General features: G+C 38.9%; 1 protein-coding gene across 1 annotated transcript in view; it reads right to left on the reverse strand.

The window, feature by feature from the left end:
* Window positions 1–9,624: 9,624 nt before the first annotated feature.
* Window positions 9,625–16,603, reverse strand: part of NAALAD2 (N-acetylated alpha-linked acidic dipeptidase 2) — a 28,608-nt gene continuing 21,629 nt past the window's right edge. The window contains exons 14-19 of the mRNA XM_010221528.2: window positions 16,428–16,519; window positions 15,021–15,111; window positions 14,101–14,365; window positions 12,194–12,275; window positions 11,340–11,432; window positions 9,625–9,814 (exon numbers count right to left, since the gene is read on the reverse strand). Coding sequence (XP_010219830.2) covers window positions 9,625–9,814; window positions 11,340–11,432; window positions 12,194–12,275; window positions 14,101–14,365; window positions 15,021–15,111; window positions 16,428–16,519 — 813 coding nt within the window. The remainder of the gene's footprint in view (window positions 9,815–11,339; window positions 11,433–12,193; window positions 12,276–14,100; window positions 14,366–15,020; window positions 15,112–16,427; window positions 16,520–16,603) is intronic.

Here is a 16,603-nt window from a genome sequence, read left to right on the forward strand (position 1 = left end):
TGCTGTTACCTCTTGATTCTGCAGTGATGGGATAAAGAGTATTTTGCAAAGGGTTTAAGTACTTGCTCACTTATTTGCTGTCTTTTGTATGTGAGAGCAGAAAATGGAGAGAAGGGGGAAAAAAAAAATAAAAGCTACAGCAAGATGGGCAAGAGAGTATTCTTTTGTTCCAGGGCATTTCCCTGGCATTGGTTCTTGAACTGTAAAAAGGAATGGACAGTGAACTGGCTGAATTAACCTAGCAAAATTCAGAGTACTGTAAAATTGCCAGGCTGCTATCTGTATTTGTTTGGTGGAGTTATTAGAATGTGTATTCTGTCCTATTCCACAGCATTCAAAATTAGGAATCTTTTTCAGAGAAGGTGGATATCTGTAGTAGTAGAAGACAGTGTACACAGTGGATACCTGAGGAGAAGGTATTGCTATACATAGCACTTGTTGCTGAAGATAGGTAAATTTAGTTCTTCGCTGACTGTGTGATGAGTCCTAAGAGAAACAAATAATAAGTTTTAAAATATGTCTCAAATCATAATTATACCGTTCAATTAAAGTAATTTAAAAATACATTTTTGTTTTCATTTCTCCAATGGAAAACATTTAAGGTGCAACTTTTATCTAAGCAGCAGCTTGTGTAGTAATATTACTTTTACTTTTTCATTCTGCTTAAAATTGCTTCTTCATTTTGGGTTACAGCTGAAAAAAAAACACACTTTCATGTGCAAGTCATGCAAAATCGCATTTTGGCATTTATTGTGCCAAAATTTGAAAAGGAAAATTTGCGTTCATGTGGGGTTGATGGTCAGGTTTCCTACCTTGGCAGTCTTTGGAGTGAAGCCAGTAGTAACTTTGAATGCAGGAAGAGCACTCTGAAGTGAAGAATGGGCTTCTAAAAATCGTACTTTTTTCCAGTAGGTGTAATTTGATTTAAATATCAAGTTCTGTTTCTAGCAGTACTCTGAAATCCTACTTTATGCTTAAAATAGTAGGAAATACATTACCAAAGAGCTGTTCTTCCCCCTTCCTTCCCCACCTGCCCCCCAAAGTCTAATTCCAGTGTTGCATATATGGAATCTGTTCTGGTGATGCTTCACCTTTGCTTCAAGATCCTGTTTCCTCATTGACTTTGAGGAGGGAGTATGACTGCTTACTCCCTCGACCCTCTATTTGAAAAAGAAATCCAGCTTTACGCTAGCTCTAAGTTCTGCCTAAAAGCATTCTGTTAACTTTAATAATACTATTTTGAAGTATTCTTGAAAATGTCAGATGATACTCAGTGGTGAGGTGCAAGCTTGCAAAAATGTGTGCCTGAAAATGGTCCTCTAAAGCTTGTGCAGATGCCTGGTATGTTCTGAGCAAACAAGCAAAGTTCCTCTAGTACTGACAGTTACTTAAGCAGATGACAAATCCTAGATGCTGCAACTAATAGCAGGGCATGTGTATTTTTGTAAGCAGAACTCTGAACTTGGAGAGCAAAATGAGCACTGTATAAATGCCAGGATAAAATTCTTATTTATCAAGCAAGTTTTAAAATGGCTGTCTTTATCCATATGTATGTATATGGATATGCATTTGTTAATGCCTTATGTTAATGTTTTCAGTGCTTTAGTTCTTCCATCTTTTTTCAGTATCATTGGCAGTAAATTTATATCATGTAAACCCCATATTAAGGAACAACAAGAAAAAAAAAAAGAATTTATGTTTTTAAGCAAGTCACAATACTTGATCAAGGCCATCAGTCATATGATTACTGAGCCTACTAAACCCTAAATTTAGCAAAGTGTGGGTGAATGGGGCTTCTGCTGTTCAGGCTTCACAGTCCTGTATCCATTATACTGTTTTACATTGCATGCTGCTGGGAGCTGAGAGACCTTAGCAGTGCATTGGTCTCAGAAAGCTCCTGTAAACTCGGCCTTCAGTTTTGCTGCTTTTTTTTTCTCTGGTTTTGTTTAACTCGGTGATTTGACAGTTCCTGCTTTTCTCTGTTGTTCACACATTCAGCAGAGAACTATAGTTATTTCTGCAGTTCCCTAACTTCTTTTCTAATCAGTGACAATAAAACAAGGCAAGGAGGTACAAGTCTTGAAAATAAATAGTAGCATAATTTTGCAAGGTCTGTGACATTTGGTTTGGGGAATAAAGGATGAACTTTCAGATGCTGTAAATCGCTGCAAGTCTTCTGTTTAATAATTTTTAGCAGCTTTGTATAGCCATATGTCTGCATCCATCATAAAGTTGCAAAAGGTATTTCACTTTGAATGCTTTGAGGAGATCCTTACTGCTACTCTGAAGCTGTCTTTAAAAGTGTTTTTGCATCCTGTGATATGGAGAAAGGAGATCTTGAAATATTAGTGGTTAGGTGGCACTTGGGAGTTTTTTTTTTTTTTTTTTTTTTTAACTAACTTTAGTAAACATGGAGAGAAGGTGAAACCACTTGTCGTACACCAAACCCACCATAATACTATTTGAAAGCAATATTTGAAAATGTAGATAAGTGATTTGTTGATCAAACAGGTCTTCACCTGTCTAATAAGAGTTAAACTAAGTAACTGTATAAAGTATGACCCAGCATGTATGTACTGGGATGTCTGCAGTTAAATTACCCTTTATTTCATGTCTTCAGAAGTTGTACTGTATTTAAGAAGTTGGTTAACTTGTTATAATCTGGTTATATTTTTCTACTTCATGGGACTCTAAAAGCTATGCTGTGTTTAGGAATGAGGTTACATGTTACACATGTAGACAGCTTATTATATGTCTTAGAATTTACCAGTCAGCTGCATGTGTCATAGTCCCTCCTTCAAATGAGAAATAATTTATGGATTTCCAAATTTGTGGGTTTTTTTCACTCTCATGTATAAGCACATTCTCCTACCTAGCATTACATCTTATCCTTAAGAGAAGTTTTCTGGGAAGAGTTAGAATTTGTTTCTAAGGTTAATGCATGTAGGCTCTTTTGCTGCTCTGACTCTTACATTTTACATGGCACTGATGTAGTAGTACCAAAAAAAAAAAAAAAAAAAAAAAAAAAAACCTTCCATCTACTGATCTGCTGGAACACTTGCATTATCAAGTCACCATTTCAGTAGTCTAGGAACTAGTTTTGCTAGGAATTTTGTCTTGGAAAAAAAATGTCTACTTATGATGCAGTTTTTGCTTGCATTCTTTGAATATGGCATGAGTGTCGGTGAAATACTGTACTATCACTGGTCCTTCCTTATTGCTACTATTTTATTTCCATTCAGGAAAGATCTTTAAGGTAATGAGTTATGTGTCTGGAACACTGTTTTTAAGGTGGCAATTTTGCCATTACAAGAGTCTTGAATTACATTGCAGAAGGGAAGTTGTCTCTTGCATGGTTGTCTGATTCTGCACATTCATAAAACTTACATGCAGAAAGTTTCTCTGATCTCATGTCTTTATGCTCTAGATTTTTTTTCTAAATGTATTCAATAAAATTGTTACTACATGCCGGTTCCTTGTGTTTATTTTTGACTTTGTAGCAGGGAGATCTTTTGTTTGGATTTGCAACACAGTTGTCTAGAAGAAGAAGAAAAAAAAAGATTCCAGTGGGCACTTCTCGCAGGTCAGCGTATATTTGAGGAACACTGCTGTATTTTGATACAGCAAAGGTGGTTTGTTTGTTCTCCCCGACCCCCTTGTTTGTTTCTTTACATTTGTTCTAAAACAGCAGCCCAATCAAAAGTTTTGCCATGGTTGCTGGGTGGGGACTTGCTCATAAAAACTTTTCTGCCCAAGTTTCTTCAGCTTGGAATGGGATAAAGTAGGTGGTACAACCAGTAGATAGTAGATGGTATAATCAACTTCACAGTTATTGTGTCAAAGGGTTCATAGTCCCTCAACTATGGTCAAATGGTTGATAGCGCCTTCCCTTTCACTGAATTTGTCAACAAAATGAAAGGCCCTGGGGACAGACAGGCAGGCACAGTAAAATCCACACCCTGTCATCAAATCAGCATGCACGGACTGCAGATGACAATGAAATGATCAATATTTCTCAATATGTGTAACAAAGTCTGGGTGTGCTGAGTTATGCCAATTAGAGTGGTTTGTAAATGTAAGAAGAGAAAAAACAGATGTTTCATCCATTTGATTTTTTCAAGATCTAGAGATATATATATATATATATTTATATACACAGACACATATCTTTGTTGACAATATATTGTCTTTGATAGTTCTTTCAAAAACTGAAAATGTTGGTCCATTTCCCAGTAATCCTTAAGTGAAGTTTCCTCCTCACAGGTGACGCTCAGGGGAACTTTTGTAGTGCCAAATGCAGTGCCAAGCAGCAAGGCTCCTTTTACTTTGTTTGTAACAGCAATTCTCTAATGACCAGCTGGCTATTGCCTCATTTGTTTGACATATGGTATAACCATATTTAATAGTGCCAAGCAGATACCGATGTAGGATGAGGTGTGTTATTCTAGCAGTCTGCTGCAAAGGCAAACAAGGCCTATCCAGCAAGCGCCTTGAAAGCTGCGGCCAGGCTCAGTGCAGGGGTATGGGGTGAGTAGAGGAGGGGTGAGGGTTGGTGCTGGAGACCCCAGGAACCGTAAGGGATCAGCCTAGTAAATACAGACCTAGGAGCTCGGCCAACAGCAAAAGAAATACCCTGCATATGGCGGGCAGTGTGGTGTTTAGGACAGTGGAGAGTGAGCGAGGAAGTATTTGGAGAAATTGCACTTTGAAGTGGCAGCTGTTGTGAGGAAGAAGAAGCCATGAGTATCACATGTTTCACATTTTACTTATTTTTGTTTTTCTAGTTGTGACTAATTCTTGGATTGGACGGTTAACATAGCAGTTATACTCCCCATAAATTTTATTTCCAAGTCTCCTTCGGCCCTGAGCAAGGCTGTTGATGCCTGCGTTCTGCTCCTTTCTCACCTCTGGCCATGGGTAATGTACACAAGTGCCTGCGTCTTTTGTGCTGCATTTCCGCAGAACTAGGAGTATTTCTCCTGCCTGAGCTGTTGCCTGAAGCTTGTGTTTGCTGCAGAGAAGGAAGGAGGTGCTAAAGCCCCCAGACTTGGGTTGAAGGGAATGGAGATAGGGTTTGGGAGGAGGAACATGCTCAAGAACAAAAAACAGTGGGAGGTGTTGGTTCCAAGAATACCAGAAGGGAAGAGTGATCTCAGCAAGGGCTAAATCTTTCCAAGCCTTTCTCTGCAGTGTCCCCAGCTGGCAGCGGAGAGGCAGCCCGATGCCCTGCTGTTTATCCGTTACATAATCGTGTGTTGTTACAACAGTTGCTGCATCCAGCAGCTCCGGCTCACGTTTCACTGTAAAACTGCAGCCGTGTTTGGAGGTAACGGTCGTGGCGGCATCAGCGAGACGTCAGCAGCGGCTCCAAGCACAGCTGGGGAGCTGCCAGATCAGCAGCAAGCCGTGACACCCTCTCGTGAGATGCTGCTTTCAATGTTGTCTCTCTGGTTGTTTCCCTTTAAAGAAGGGCGGAGCAGGTGTTCGCACTTCTGCCTGGACCAGGCCCGGCCTGTGGTGCTGCTCCCCGCTGGAGACAGCTGGTCCGAACTGCAGGGTTCTGCAGGTCGGCCTGAAGAACCACCCGGGTCTTCTTAGAACTGGATGAAAGGGGTCTAAAGGATTCTGCAGGAGAAACTCTCCTTTGGTTGTCAGTGCCTTCTGGACTCTGCTCGCTTGACTCTATGGATTAAAACTGTCAGAAGAAAGAAACACCCCATGTCATTGACAACTTCTTAACCATTTTGTTCATCTAAGTTCCACCTACTGACACTGATTAATATATGTGACCAATGTCTTTTCTGAGCTCCACTCAGAGCTTAAGTCTCATATTCCATACGCCCATGGTTAAATCACAGGGTTAAACTCTTACTTTATTGGATCTAGTGTTAGTCTCAGTGGTGCAGAATGGAAATAGTCTTGTCTTAAAAGAGGCTGTTGACTAAATTCAGCTCCTGCTGGTTTCTCAGGGGATAATTTCTCCACAGCAGGTGTTGCTCAGTGAGCAGCATGTTCCTTTGGCTTGGCTGAAAAGAGAGCACTGTGGCAGAAACAAGCGAAAGTAAAATGAAATATCTGTATTTCATTTAATTAGCGTTGTCTTTTCTGCTTTGCTGTAATGCAGTCCGTAATGTTTCCCTCCATTCAACTCTTTTAACTGTATAACATTAAAATCTCAGAAGCAAAGATTAGGAGAATTTAAGAAAAAAAATGCAGGGTGTTTTGAGTATATATTCCTACAGGCTACAAAGAGCGCATCCCTGGCTGCTTTTAATACCATGCTGCCTGGAGGGCCCAGCTCTGCCTCCTTGCGAGTTTCTACCATCATGGGATTTTCTGGGAGGTAGGAAATCTCCTCAGTGACTTTCAGACTATGTCAACATGTTCCAGAAACTAATCCTGCTTTTTTTTTTCCTCTAGGAATAAATCGGGGTCACTATATAGCTCTTGCAGATGAGGTGTATCGCCTTCCACCCTCCGAATGGCACCACTGCAGGATAAACTGTTCCTACTCTCAAGCAATTTTGTTATATTAAAGTGTTTGCTTAAAAAAAAAAAAAAAAAGATACCTTAGAGGGCTAAAAAGTACTGTCTTCCACTTCCCTTGTGACTCCTCTACTTGCAGGTATCTCTTTTTAACCCTTTGCAAGTGCCTGTAGCAATGAGATCCCTGATGTGACCACATAGTGTGTCGGAGTCCCTAGGTATAAGCAGGGCATGGACAGGAGCAATGTTAGTTCCTCCATGCAGAGGAGGACTTAATGGTAACACTGAGGCAAGCAATGCATTTTTTTTATTACTGTAAACAAAATCATAATTTTAGCTAGATCAGCTGAAGTGACTTAAAAGTTTGACCTTGACTTGACAAGACTCTTCAGCTGAATCATAAAAAATGGGTAAGTTAAAATACTCTGTTTTAACGCCTGACTCATACAGCTTTTGCGAGGATTTGTGAAACTTCTTCAGTCAGTCATCAAAAATTACAAGTTTATGGTGTACTTGCACTTCAGTCATTAGGACACCAGGACAAGTAAATTCTAATTTGATTGCTGCATTCAAGCAATTGCTGATGTGTAACTCAACCTTGTGCTGGGGTGCTACATTACAGGATGTTAAAGGTGTTGAGAGAAGCACTGGCATCTTCTGATCCTCATAACTTTTTGATTTAATTTTCAAAGGTACTAAATTAGCTTAAGCTTTTATTAAGCCTAAGATCTGCAGGGCATTCTGAGGATAGTTTGATTTTGATTTATGTGATGACAACTTGCAGAAGAAATGTTTAAAATTACTACAGTTTTTGGTGCTAAGGAATGATTGTTGTGATTTAATTGTCTTATCACTTAGTCAGGTAATGCAGATAACATACTGAAAGGGCCATGTATATTATCCCCCTTTCTGACCACCACTGAATTGGACAATTGTTACAACTTCTTTTTCCAAAGGCAAAACAAAGTTATTTCAAGAGTAAGGGAATCTTAAATAATAAATACATTTATTGGCACTGTTCCCTAGACATTGGTTTTCTAAGAGACAGTTAGCAAACCAAATGTCAAGTTTTATCACAGTTTAATTTGTCAGATTCATTTGTAGTTTTAAACGTTGACGTGTGTTTTCCTTCTAGCTACATGATTCACAAATTTCTTTGTCCAGGTTGAGTGAATGAGCCCAAGCATGGGTACTGTGTAAGCAGAGTTCATAAAGGAAAGAGCGAGTGATATCACATTACCTGTTTGTAAGGAGAGCTTGAAAAATCCCTGAACACTTTGAAACTACAGGCAGCTAGAGATACACAAATAATCTGGGGCTGGAAGAAAGCTGTCAGCTGCTTTCTTGCCCATCCATGGAAAATGGGAGAGTTCTGACTAAAGCAAGGGATGGAATTTCAACTCTGAACAAATGATCACCAAATGTTTGGGACTTCATGGAACTCAATCAGTATAAGCCCTTTATAAGTGCCATAGTTTGCTTTTTTATAGGGGTTTTGGTATTACTCTCCCTCTGTAGGTTGTAGTAGAGAGGAAGGGAAATATATTTAAGCTATTTCCATATCTTTTTCAGATGTAGCAGATCATGATGAATCATAGTTTGTGGTTTCTTATTTCCATAGATATGCAGCTGTTTGTTAGCAATGATGCCAATGAAAGCCTATTCTCTTGGTAGCATTTTTTCCTTTAAACCAAGTTCCTAAAGGACTGAACTAGAGTAATTTCTGTTTTCCTTGGCTTTGCTTGAGATGGGAACAATTCTGCCCGTAGCCTGGAAGAAGTTATGATGTCCACTGTTCTGTTTCTCTAATTCTGTCCTGTTTTGTATGACGTGGTTGCTACTTCCAGTAAACAAATAAAGAAAAAATATTTTCACTATGGCCTGCTGCAATTTATAGTTGTGAAAAAAGGCAGTATATTTTACATAAGATATGAAATTGGTTATTACCTGCCAGAAATTGGAATGCAATTTAATAAAATTTTATGCCATTTTACCAGTTGTAAAGCAGGTGGATAGGTTGTACACTTTAAAGTCAACTAAAGCAAGAATCTTTTTTTATACATATAAATTAGAGCTTTGAATGTATACACAGCTCTAATGCAAAGTTACTTCAGCTCTTATTAGAAGGCAGAACTACTGCATGGACTCAAGCCTGAGGCAATCAAAAAAGCCGTGTTTCACATGACATCCCCTTTTCCCACAGCTGTCACTACTATCAGCCCATGCAGTTACACTGTCCTCGAGCTCCCGCAGCTGCAAGGCCACATCTCTGCATGAAACATCTGCAGCTCCTGCAGAGAGAAGCGAACAAGAGCTGCCCCTGCTGTGGGACAAGCTTCAGAAGGAGCAGGACGATCGGCTCTGTTGTCTCCTAGTCCAGGATTTCTGACTGCAAATAAAGGATGGAGGTGCACAGGGATGTTCACTGGGGTAGATGCTCAGTGTTTCTCCATAAAATGCAGAGAAGTCAAGGTTTCTGCACAAAAACAGTTGTGTTTTCTGATGATCAGGCATGTCTAGTAGCCCTGTGGCTCCCTTCAGTGGGGAGGACCTCTACATATATGTACATATATGTGAAATATCTATATGTTTATGCATATACATATATATGTATATGTGCGGGAGCTAAGTATAGAAAGCAAATTACAATAATGATCCCTCACCAGCCCTGCAAGAGGGGCTCTAACATGAACAAATGCCTTCAGTGTCTTACATTATAGCAGTCATCATTAGAAAAATGTATTTGCTGGGCACTGACGTTTTTCTTTGAAAGGTTTGCTGTTGATCACTGCTACAGACAAGATTTACAAGATTATAAGAATCAGGATATCAAAATCAGCAGATCCTTCAGAAAAAAAAAATCTCATTGTGAATTGATTCGCTTTTTTCCTCCCCCAAATTTTTCTTCCATCTAGTGCTTTCCTTAAAGTTACAGTTTTGCCAGTATCAGAGGAGCAATAATTTCCTTCTCAGGAGGTTTTTTGATATGCAAAGCCCTTGCTCAGTCTAGCAGAGCATTTGCATGCATTCAGAAACCAAGAAGTGGTGGCTGTTAGAGGAGGCTGTGTCGCTATAGTAGGACCACTGCAGTGAACTTTAGACTTTGCTATTTGCCTGAGCTCTTCACAGAGCAACATCCTACGCTACCTCTTTCAGTGTCTCTGCTGCTGCCTGCACAGTGAAGGCTGCAATGGAAATCTGCCTCTTCACTTCTTGCCAGGCTCCACGCTGATCTGCTTTGCTTTCAATGTCAAACAGGGCATCGTAGATTCCAGGGAAGGAATCGCCAGCATACTTGTTGTGACTGCTTGGAGCAAAGATGACGTGTCTGTGGGGAAAGGGAAAAATGAAGGTATAATCACTAACAGAGTGCATGCTCTTTGCAGGGACCTGGAGATCTGAGTGCTGCACAGGGCAGCTAGAAATCATATGAGGATCCCCATCCACTAAATATGCAGGAATTCCAGAGGGGCCTAGCTTTAAAAAGACTGCATTAAATAACCCTGAGGACAAAATCTATAGGAAAGAGGACAGATTTAAAACAGACAGCCTTCTCCTTGAAGAGTCACTGTGTTTGGCTAGTTAAGAATGAGTCCATGTTAAACTTCTGCAGAGAGGAACTCAAGGCATGAGCTGAGCAAATGTGGTAGTCAGAGAACAGGGAGCAAATGCAGCAATGGTGGCAGAAGCCTCAGAAATCAACTGAACACTTGGCATGATGCAAGGCAGCAACGCAAAGGCAATGTGAAAAGAAAAGAATTAGGGGAGGATACTTGAGGAGAGAATGAATTCTGCAGATCTCCTAGATAAGAAGTAATTATACTGCAAATAAAATGGGCAAAAGCGTGGTTTATTTTTTTTTTTAATGAAGATGGATTTTTGCAGCCCTGTTGTTAAATTGTTTTGGCTTATATGAAGTCATAAAGCACATTTGTAAAATATGGCCCCCAAATCAAAATAAATACTAAAACTAAATTAATAAATGCAATCCATCCAAAAAAAAAAATCTCTGACTAGTTCTAAATGATACCTGATACCCCAGGAGAAGAACTTTTATAAAACAAACATTTCTCTTTTCCAAAAGGCTCAAAGACAGTTTAATCTAGGAAGGATGACTCTGAGTTCTACCTGCCTAAGGGTTTTCTGGTTTGGTGTGAAAGCCGTTGGTCAGTGAGTCAGCTCTATCTAGTCACTAGGAAAAGGGCGACACTGCGAGTAAAATGAGGTGTCACATACCTGACGCTGAAAACTAGCTTCTGTCTGACATTACTGATAAATGCATGAGACTTCTACAAAGTGTGATGCACCAAACATCATTTTTCTCCACAATAACACGCTTAGAGAGAGAAAACAGAAAGGAAAAAAACAGCCAAGGGCTTCAGCTAGGAGGAACGTCTACAAAAGCAGCCAAAGCTGGGATGGATGAGACTCCTCAGCACAGCTTTAACAGGCCTTTACCTTTATCTATCCAGTGCTCAAAGGTCACTCTCCTGATTCTCATTTCTTGACTTCTCCACCTCACCCTCACTACAAAACTGTTCTTACTGTCTTCTCCCTTTTACTGTGCTCTTATTTCTTTCCGAACAGTTGAGTTGCCACTGAATCCTTACTTGGTATAGGTTTGAAAGAACCAGTAATAGCAGAAGTGGCACTATATACTTGGCACCATTACTTGGCATTACAAGGCTGGTGCAGGCAAAAAGGTCTCCTTAGAGGTTATAGACAAAGTCCTCTGCTCACTGGGTTATGCCTTAAACAGAGTCTGTCAAGCTAAAAGGGCCCTAAAGGTCTTTTCCACAGCATTTGAGCTGAACAGTCAGTCAGGGTGGGATGGATTCACTTTGTTGCCTCACCTGTAAAATTTCCTGTCTGGTAAGCCCAGAGGATCAATAAAAGCTCTTTCCACAAGCATCAACTGATCATTCACGATTCGTACTGCAACCACACTGCAGAAATTGGAGACACAGAAATTCACATAGTGAAGAAATATGATTCTTTAACTTCAAACACTTTTGTTTGGACAGAAAAATGGCAAAGATGGTCTGCATTTTACGAGAAGAAAATATTCAAACTGAAATATTCAGTACATGCTATACTAATGCACTAGGATTTCTGTGTTAGGTTTTGCAAAACTACAGGACTTGGTGAGATGTGAAATGCTTTATGATAGCAACAGAAACCTATGTAGTTCTAAACGGCACTTGGAAAATCCTTCTTAATAAACAGACAGGAAGGGTGGGATTTAGGTAAAGATGAAGATATCTGGATTCAGGGGTACCCTGGAAGCCACATGTCTAAGCACCCTCTCTATTAAGTGGAGCTTATGCAGCTGACTGGCCAGTATGGATGGGATTCATCTGCCTAGACAGAACTACCTGGTACTGTAGTAGGTGTCTTTAAGCATGTGGCTTCCAGTCACTGCACCCAAAGGGCATGGAAATCCCATAGGGCCCATAGGTTTACAAGCCCCATGTGGATGTCTAGGGCATTCTGGATGCCCAAGGATTCTTTAAGGATGAACTAAGTTACACCCTGGGCTCCTAACTGGTCTGTCTAGATCCCAGTGGTTATCAGCTACAGCACCCAAGTATAGCTTTTTAAATATACCCACATTAACTTACTCTTCAGGAATGTCCCTGGACAAGGAAAGGAAAAACTATGGATGGAACCATGTTAAAATGGATATATATTTTTCCTTCAAACTTACTCATTTGTGTCAGTTTGTTCAAGTCTCCTATGAAACTCAGCAGCAGCATTTGAGAAATTCACCACAGCAGAAAAAAGTGGATCTAGAAAAGAAAACATCTTTTGCTAAATTTCAGAGTATTTTGCTGAGCTCCATATAGCTTTCATGTGTATTTTGGGGGACATAAATACTTTTGTTAATGATGTTATAATTCTGTTAATTTTGTTGTCTTTCCCAGAATTCATTACTTTCTCTACTGCAGGCTTCTAAAAAGCTGCACTATTAACAATAATAAATGAAGACCTTATACAACTGTGCCAACAGCAAACCAGGACACTCTGTAAAGCTTTCTCAGGTATACACCTGGCCTCTACGGGACAAGGAAAAGCCAGGCTGGAATTGCACGTGGAAGACACTGCAGTTTCATTTCTTGATGATGCACTGCTGCATTTAGTTAAAGAAGCCTGACTGAGACCTAAAGTTCTAGCTCTTTCCCCAGGTTGTTCAAGGATTTTCCTTTTAGAACATCAAACATTTTCTACTCATATCACACCAAAGGAATATGATATGCATACTGAATAATATTAGCACAGACATAAAAGAAGTGATGGTCACAGTCTTCTGTATAAGGGTCTGTTTAAAACAGACATGGGCCAAAGTGTCAATATCTACAACCAAGTTTTATAGAACAAGGAAAAGGTGGACAAGATGGGGAGAAGAATTTCTGACCTTATACCCAGAAAGCGGTTTTACAACTTGTACTTTCACCCCATAAGTTTCAGAAAACTTCAGATAAACTAGTGTTCCCTCTCTTTGGTCCTACGGAAACATGGTACATATGATTGGGTTATCCCCTACATCCAGTTGCCTATGGGCAATCATGACCTACAGATGTTTGGAAATTCAATGAACATTTTCAAAAAATCCCTTAGGATCTCTGTTCCCAAGACCCCCGTTGAAAGCTGTTCCACATTCTCATTTACTCTTCTGATTTCCAGCAAAGCTATTGATTCATTACCAGCTTATTTGTTCTTGCATTAGCGTATTCAGTTTATATAACTTCAGGCACAGATTTTACCCCTGCAATCTTTTTATAGACTGTGGCATTAGAGATAGAGGTCACCTTGTGAGAGTGAGATTTTTACACTTGTTTGCAACTGTGCATTTCCGCAGGGCAATAGATAGACGTTTGCTACGGGACAGAGTTCTGCCCTTGTTGACATCATGGCTATGTTGTGGTAACAAATTATGTTTCAGAAACAGAAGGGGATTTGAGAGAAAAATAAAGGGCACCTGAAAATATGTAAGAGAATTTGTGCTCATGTTCGCTAGCTATTCAGTGCTGTCAGCTTCGGTTATTGTATAAAATATTATGTACACAACCTTTCTTTTTCTTTTCCCTGTAAACCTTAGTTCCAGATAGCATATGAGTAAATGAACATATTTCTTGAAAAAAGATTTCCAGCCTTCACTGCTGCAGAGGAGTTACTGAAATGTGAATCCAAGTACAAAAAAAAAAAAAAAAAAAAAAAAAAAAGGCTTTGAAAATTTAGAAAATGCAGAAAAAGCTTTGTCTATTAGAGTTATGATTTTTAAAGGCAGTTGTGTGACTTGTTCAGGCTTAATTTACAGTTTTGTCATTCAGTATTGGCCATAGGGAATCCCTTGAAAATGTTGGGTGAATTTCACAATATTGCAAAACCTATCCATAGATTGTAATGCATTCTGGTGCCACAGAATAAAACCAAACAAAACAAAAAAGGTAAAAATTTAATTAAGAATGAATTTAAAGATGATTAGATAGCAGAGAAGAGACATGAAAACAGTAAAATACTGGATGTATTATATGTATATATGTTTTGTTTTTATTTATATGGTGTCTCTGGATATTGACCTGCTCAAAAAATAATGCTGTGGGTATTACTCACCAAAAGATACTTCATAACTTTTCAGTTGTTGTTCATATTTTTTGGCCCATTTATAAATTCTGTTACTATATCCTTTCAAGGCTTCTCCATAATCTCGACAGTCAAAAGGAATGATGTGGGAATCTGCAAGTTCATAAACCAGTCTGCCTCGTAACTGGGCAACCGTCAGCTGCTTCCTGAAGGTTGGGTCATAAAACTTCTCCACTAATTCAAAGGTCTCATACACTGTGTGATAAACAGGGTAATTGCTGAATTTGTCTGTTTTCTGAAAAAGAGCAAGTAATTTTGTCACTGCCCTGTGTTTATGTATTGACCATGTAAAGACTAGGATTTTTAGCACAGAAAGAAGCAGTTGCACGCTACAGAGCACAGTTTTCTGTCCTTCCCATTTTAATGTTTTCATCTTATGTAAGGAAAATAACGTTAATGTATGGACTGTCATGCAAGACAAAGTGAGCAGTTATTCCTTGTCTTCACCTGTACTGAGCTGCCTCCCGCTCCACTGGACGCAGATCGTTCTCACCAAAAATGAAGAGAGCCTGGGCGTGTGGATAGCACAGAGCTTTAATCGTAGGCCCCTTGGGTATAGTGATTTTTTTTTTCTGAACAGAATCAAGGAAACTGTCTATGTATGGGTGCTACTAATGGTCCAGTGCAATGAAGTCCACATCTCCATTCAGACTCTATAAATATCTTTCTGCAAACTAGACAGCCTATAGAATGCACACATCACTCCAACATGCTGATTCTCCAAGCTTTTAGAGTTTTATTTTGCTAATTAAAAGATGGTACCGATGAAAGTCAAAGGTTCTTTGTTTTTTTTTTTTTCAATTTCAGCATTAAATGAATTATGAATAACTGCTTTTAAGAGACAATTGCTCCCCATTATCAAACTTCTTGGAGCAGTTTAGATCACTTACCCTATTCTTGGTGTAACGAACCCTGGCTGATGCAATTCCCAGTCGCTGAAAGAAGGCTTCAAAATCACTGCCTGATCCTAGCTTGTTTATTCTACTTGTAGGGAAGAAAACACATCTTTGTAAGAATACTTATTGTATAATAGAGTAGTAATTTATTGTAAAATAGAGTAGTAGTAACATCAGAGACCAGACAAGAGGCAATTCTAATTTTTCAGTTCAACACACTGAATTAGCAAGAGAGATCTTCTTTGGCTCTACCAGGTAGCAACCCTGTCATGACACTGACCACATAAAAAAGCACATGGTGTGGGGCACTGCCAACCACTAGAGCTGCAGAATTGCAGCAGATGAATCTCTGCAATCTTAAAATATTAATAATCTATTTCCAAACTAATGCAAGTAGAAAAGCAATGTATGTAAAAACAGATGTGTTTATATCCTTAATGTATTTCCAAAGTACAGTCAAAACCTGGTAAATAATTTCCACTGCAGCAGATAGATACAACTAGCATTCAGTACTTACAAGTAAATATTGCCATCTACTGGGTCGATGTGGCAAGAGAGAGGAAAACAAGTAACAATAATAGAGATAACTGTAACATTCGAAATACTTTTTAAAAATATTTATTTAATTTTTGTTAAGCTTTAACTTTAAATATCTAGTCAAGAAAATAACTAGTGAAAGTTGTTAGTATAAATTACTTCAAGAATCTATTTGTGTCAGCTGAGAAGGGCCAAATGTGGTAGTTTTTAAACAGAGGAGAAATCTTACTAAGTCTAATGAACCTAGAAGTACATCTTACCAAGGACTGGGTGCTGTATACAAAATGTTTCAATTAAATTCCACGAAGACCCATTCTATTTACCATACATGAGTAATGCGACATTGTGATTTAGCTCTACCAATCACAAGCTCAAAAATATCTTGAAATTTTAGTATCTTCAAATACAGAGTTTTAATGTATATCTTCTATCTCCACAATATAAACAAAACATAAGTATCATGAGAGCATTTTAGTAACTGTTCGAGGCAGTTTCTTTCAAAAAACCCTTTTGTTTACCCTAACAATCTTGATACTACTGCATCTACTTGGGTGAATATTCTAAATTCTTTCCCTGACCTTCACGTCTTTAACCCCTTTCTAAATCTTTTATTCTTCTCTTAATAAAGGGCCTTTAAATAGTATGAGGTTTCATTCTGCAGTGAGCACAGATGTCACCAGTACAGATTTAAAAAAAAAAATAATGATGTAAGATTTTATTTTATTGAAGTGATACTGTTAGTCGCCCTGCATTAAAAGGCTTTGTACTATTTTTTGTCAACAGCATCTCATGAAAAATTCTGGAGAGTGTAATGAGATGATATGATGTAAATACAAGGAAGGGAAAAACAGATTAACAGCTTACCTGGGATAACTATTATTTTCAGTTGCAGGGTCTTTCTCAAGCCAGCTTTTGTAAAGAGACTTATTTTCATAACCCTCATCAGGGCTTGAAATCTATGGAGGAAAAGATTATAATCTCTAATACCCCTAATTCCATTTAGCTTCAAAGTCTTACAGCTATCTGTCTGCATCATTCTT

The sequence above is a fragment of the Tinamus guttatus genome, unplaced genomic scaffold, assembly GCF_059628265.1.
Source record: "Tinamus guttatus ecotype Peru unplaced genomic scaffold, ASM5962826v1 Tinamus_guttatus_pri_ptg000602l, whole genome shotgun sequence".
Taxonomy (NCBI): Eukaryota; Metazoa; Chordata; class Aves; order Tinamiformes; family Tinamidae; genus Tinamus; species Tinamus guttatus.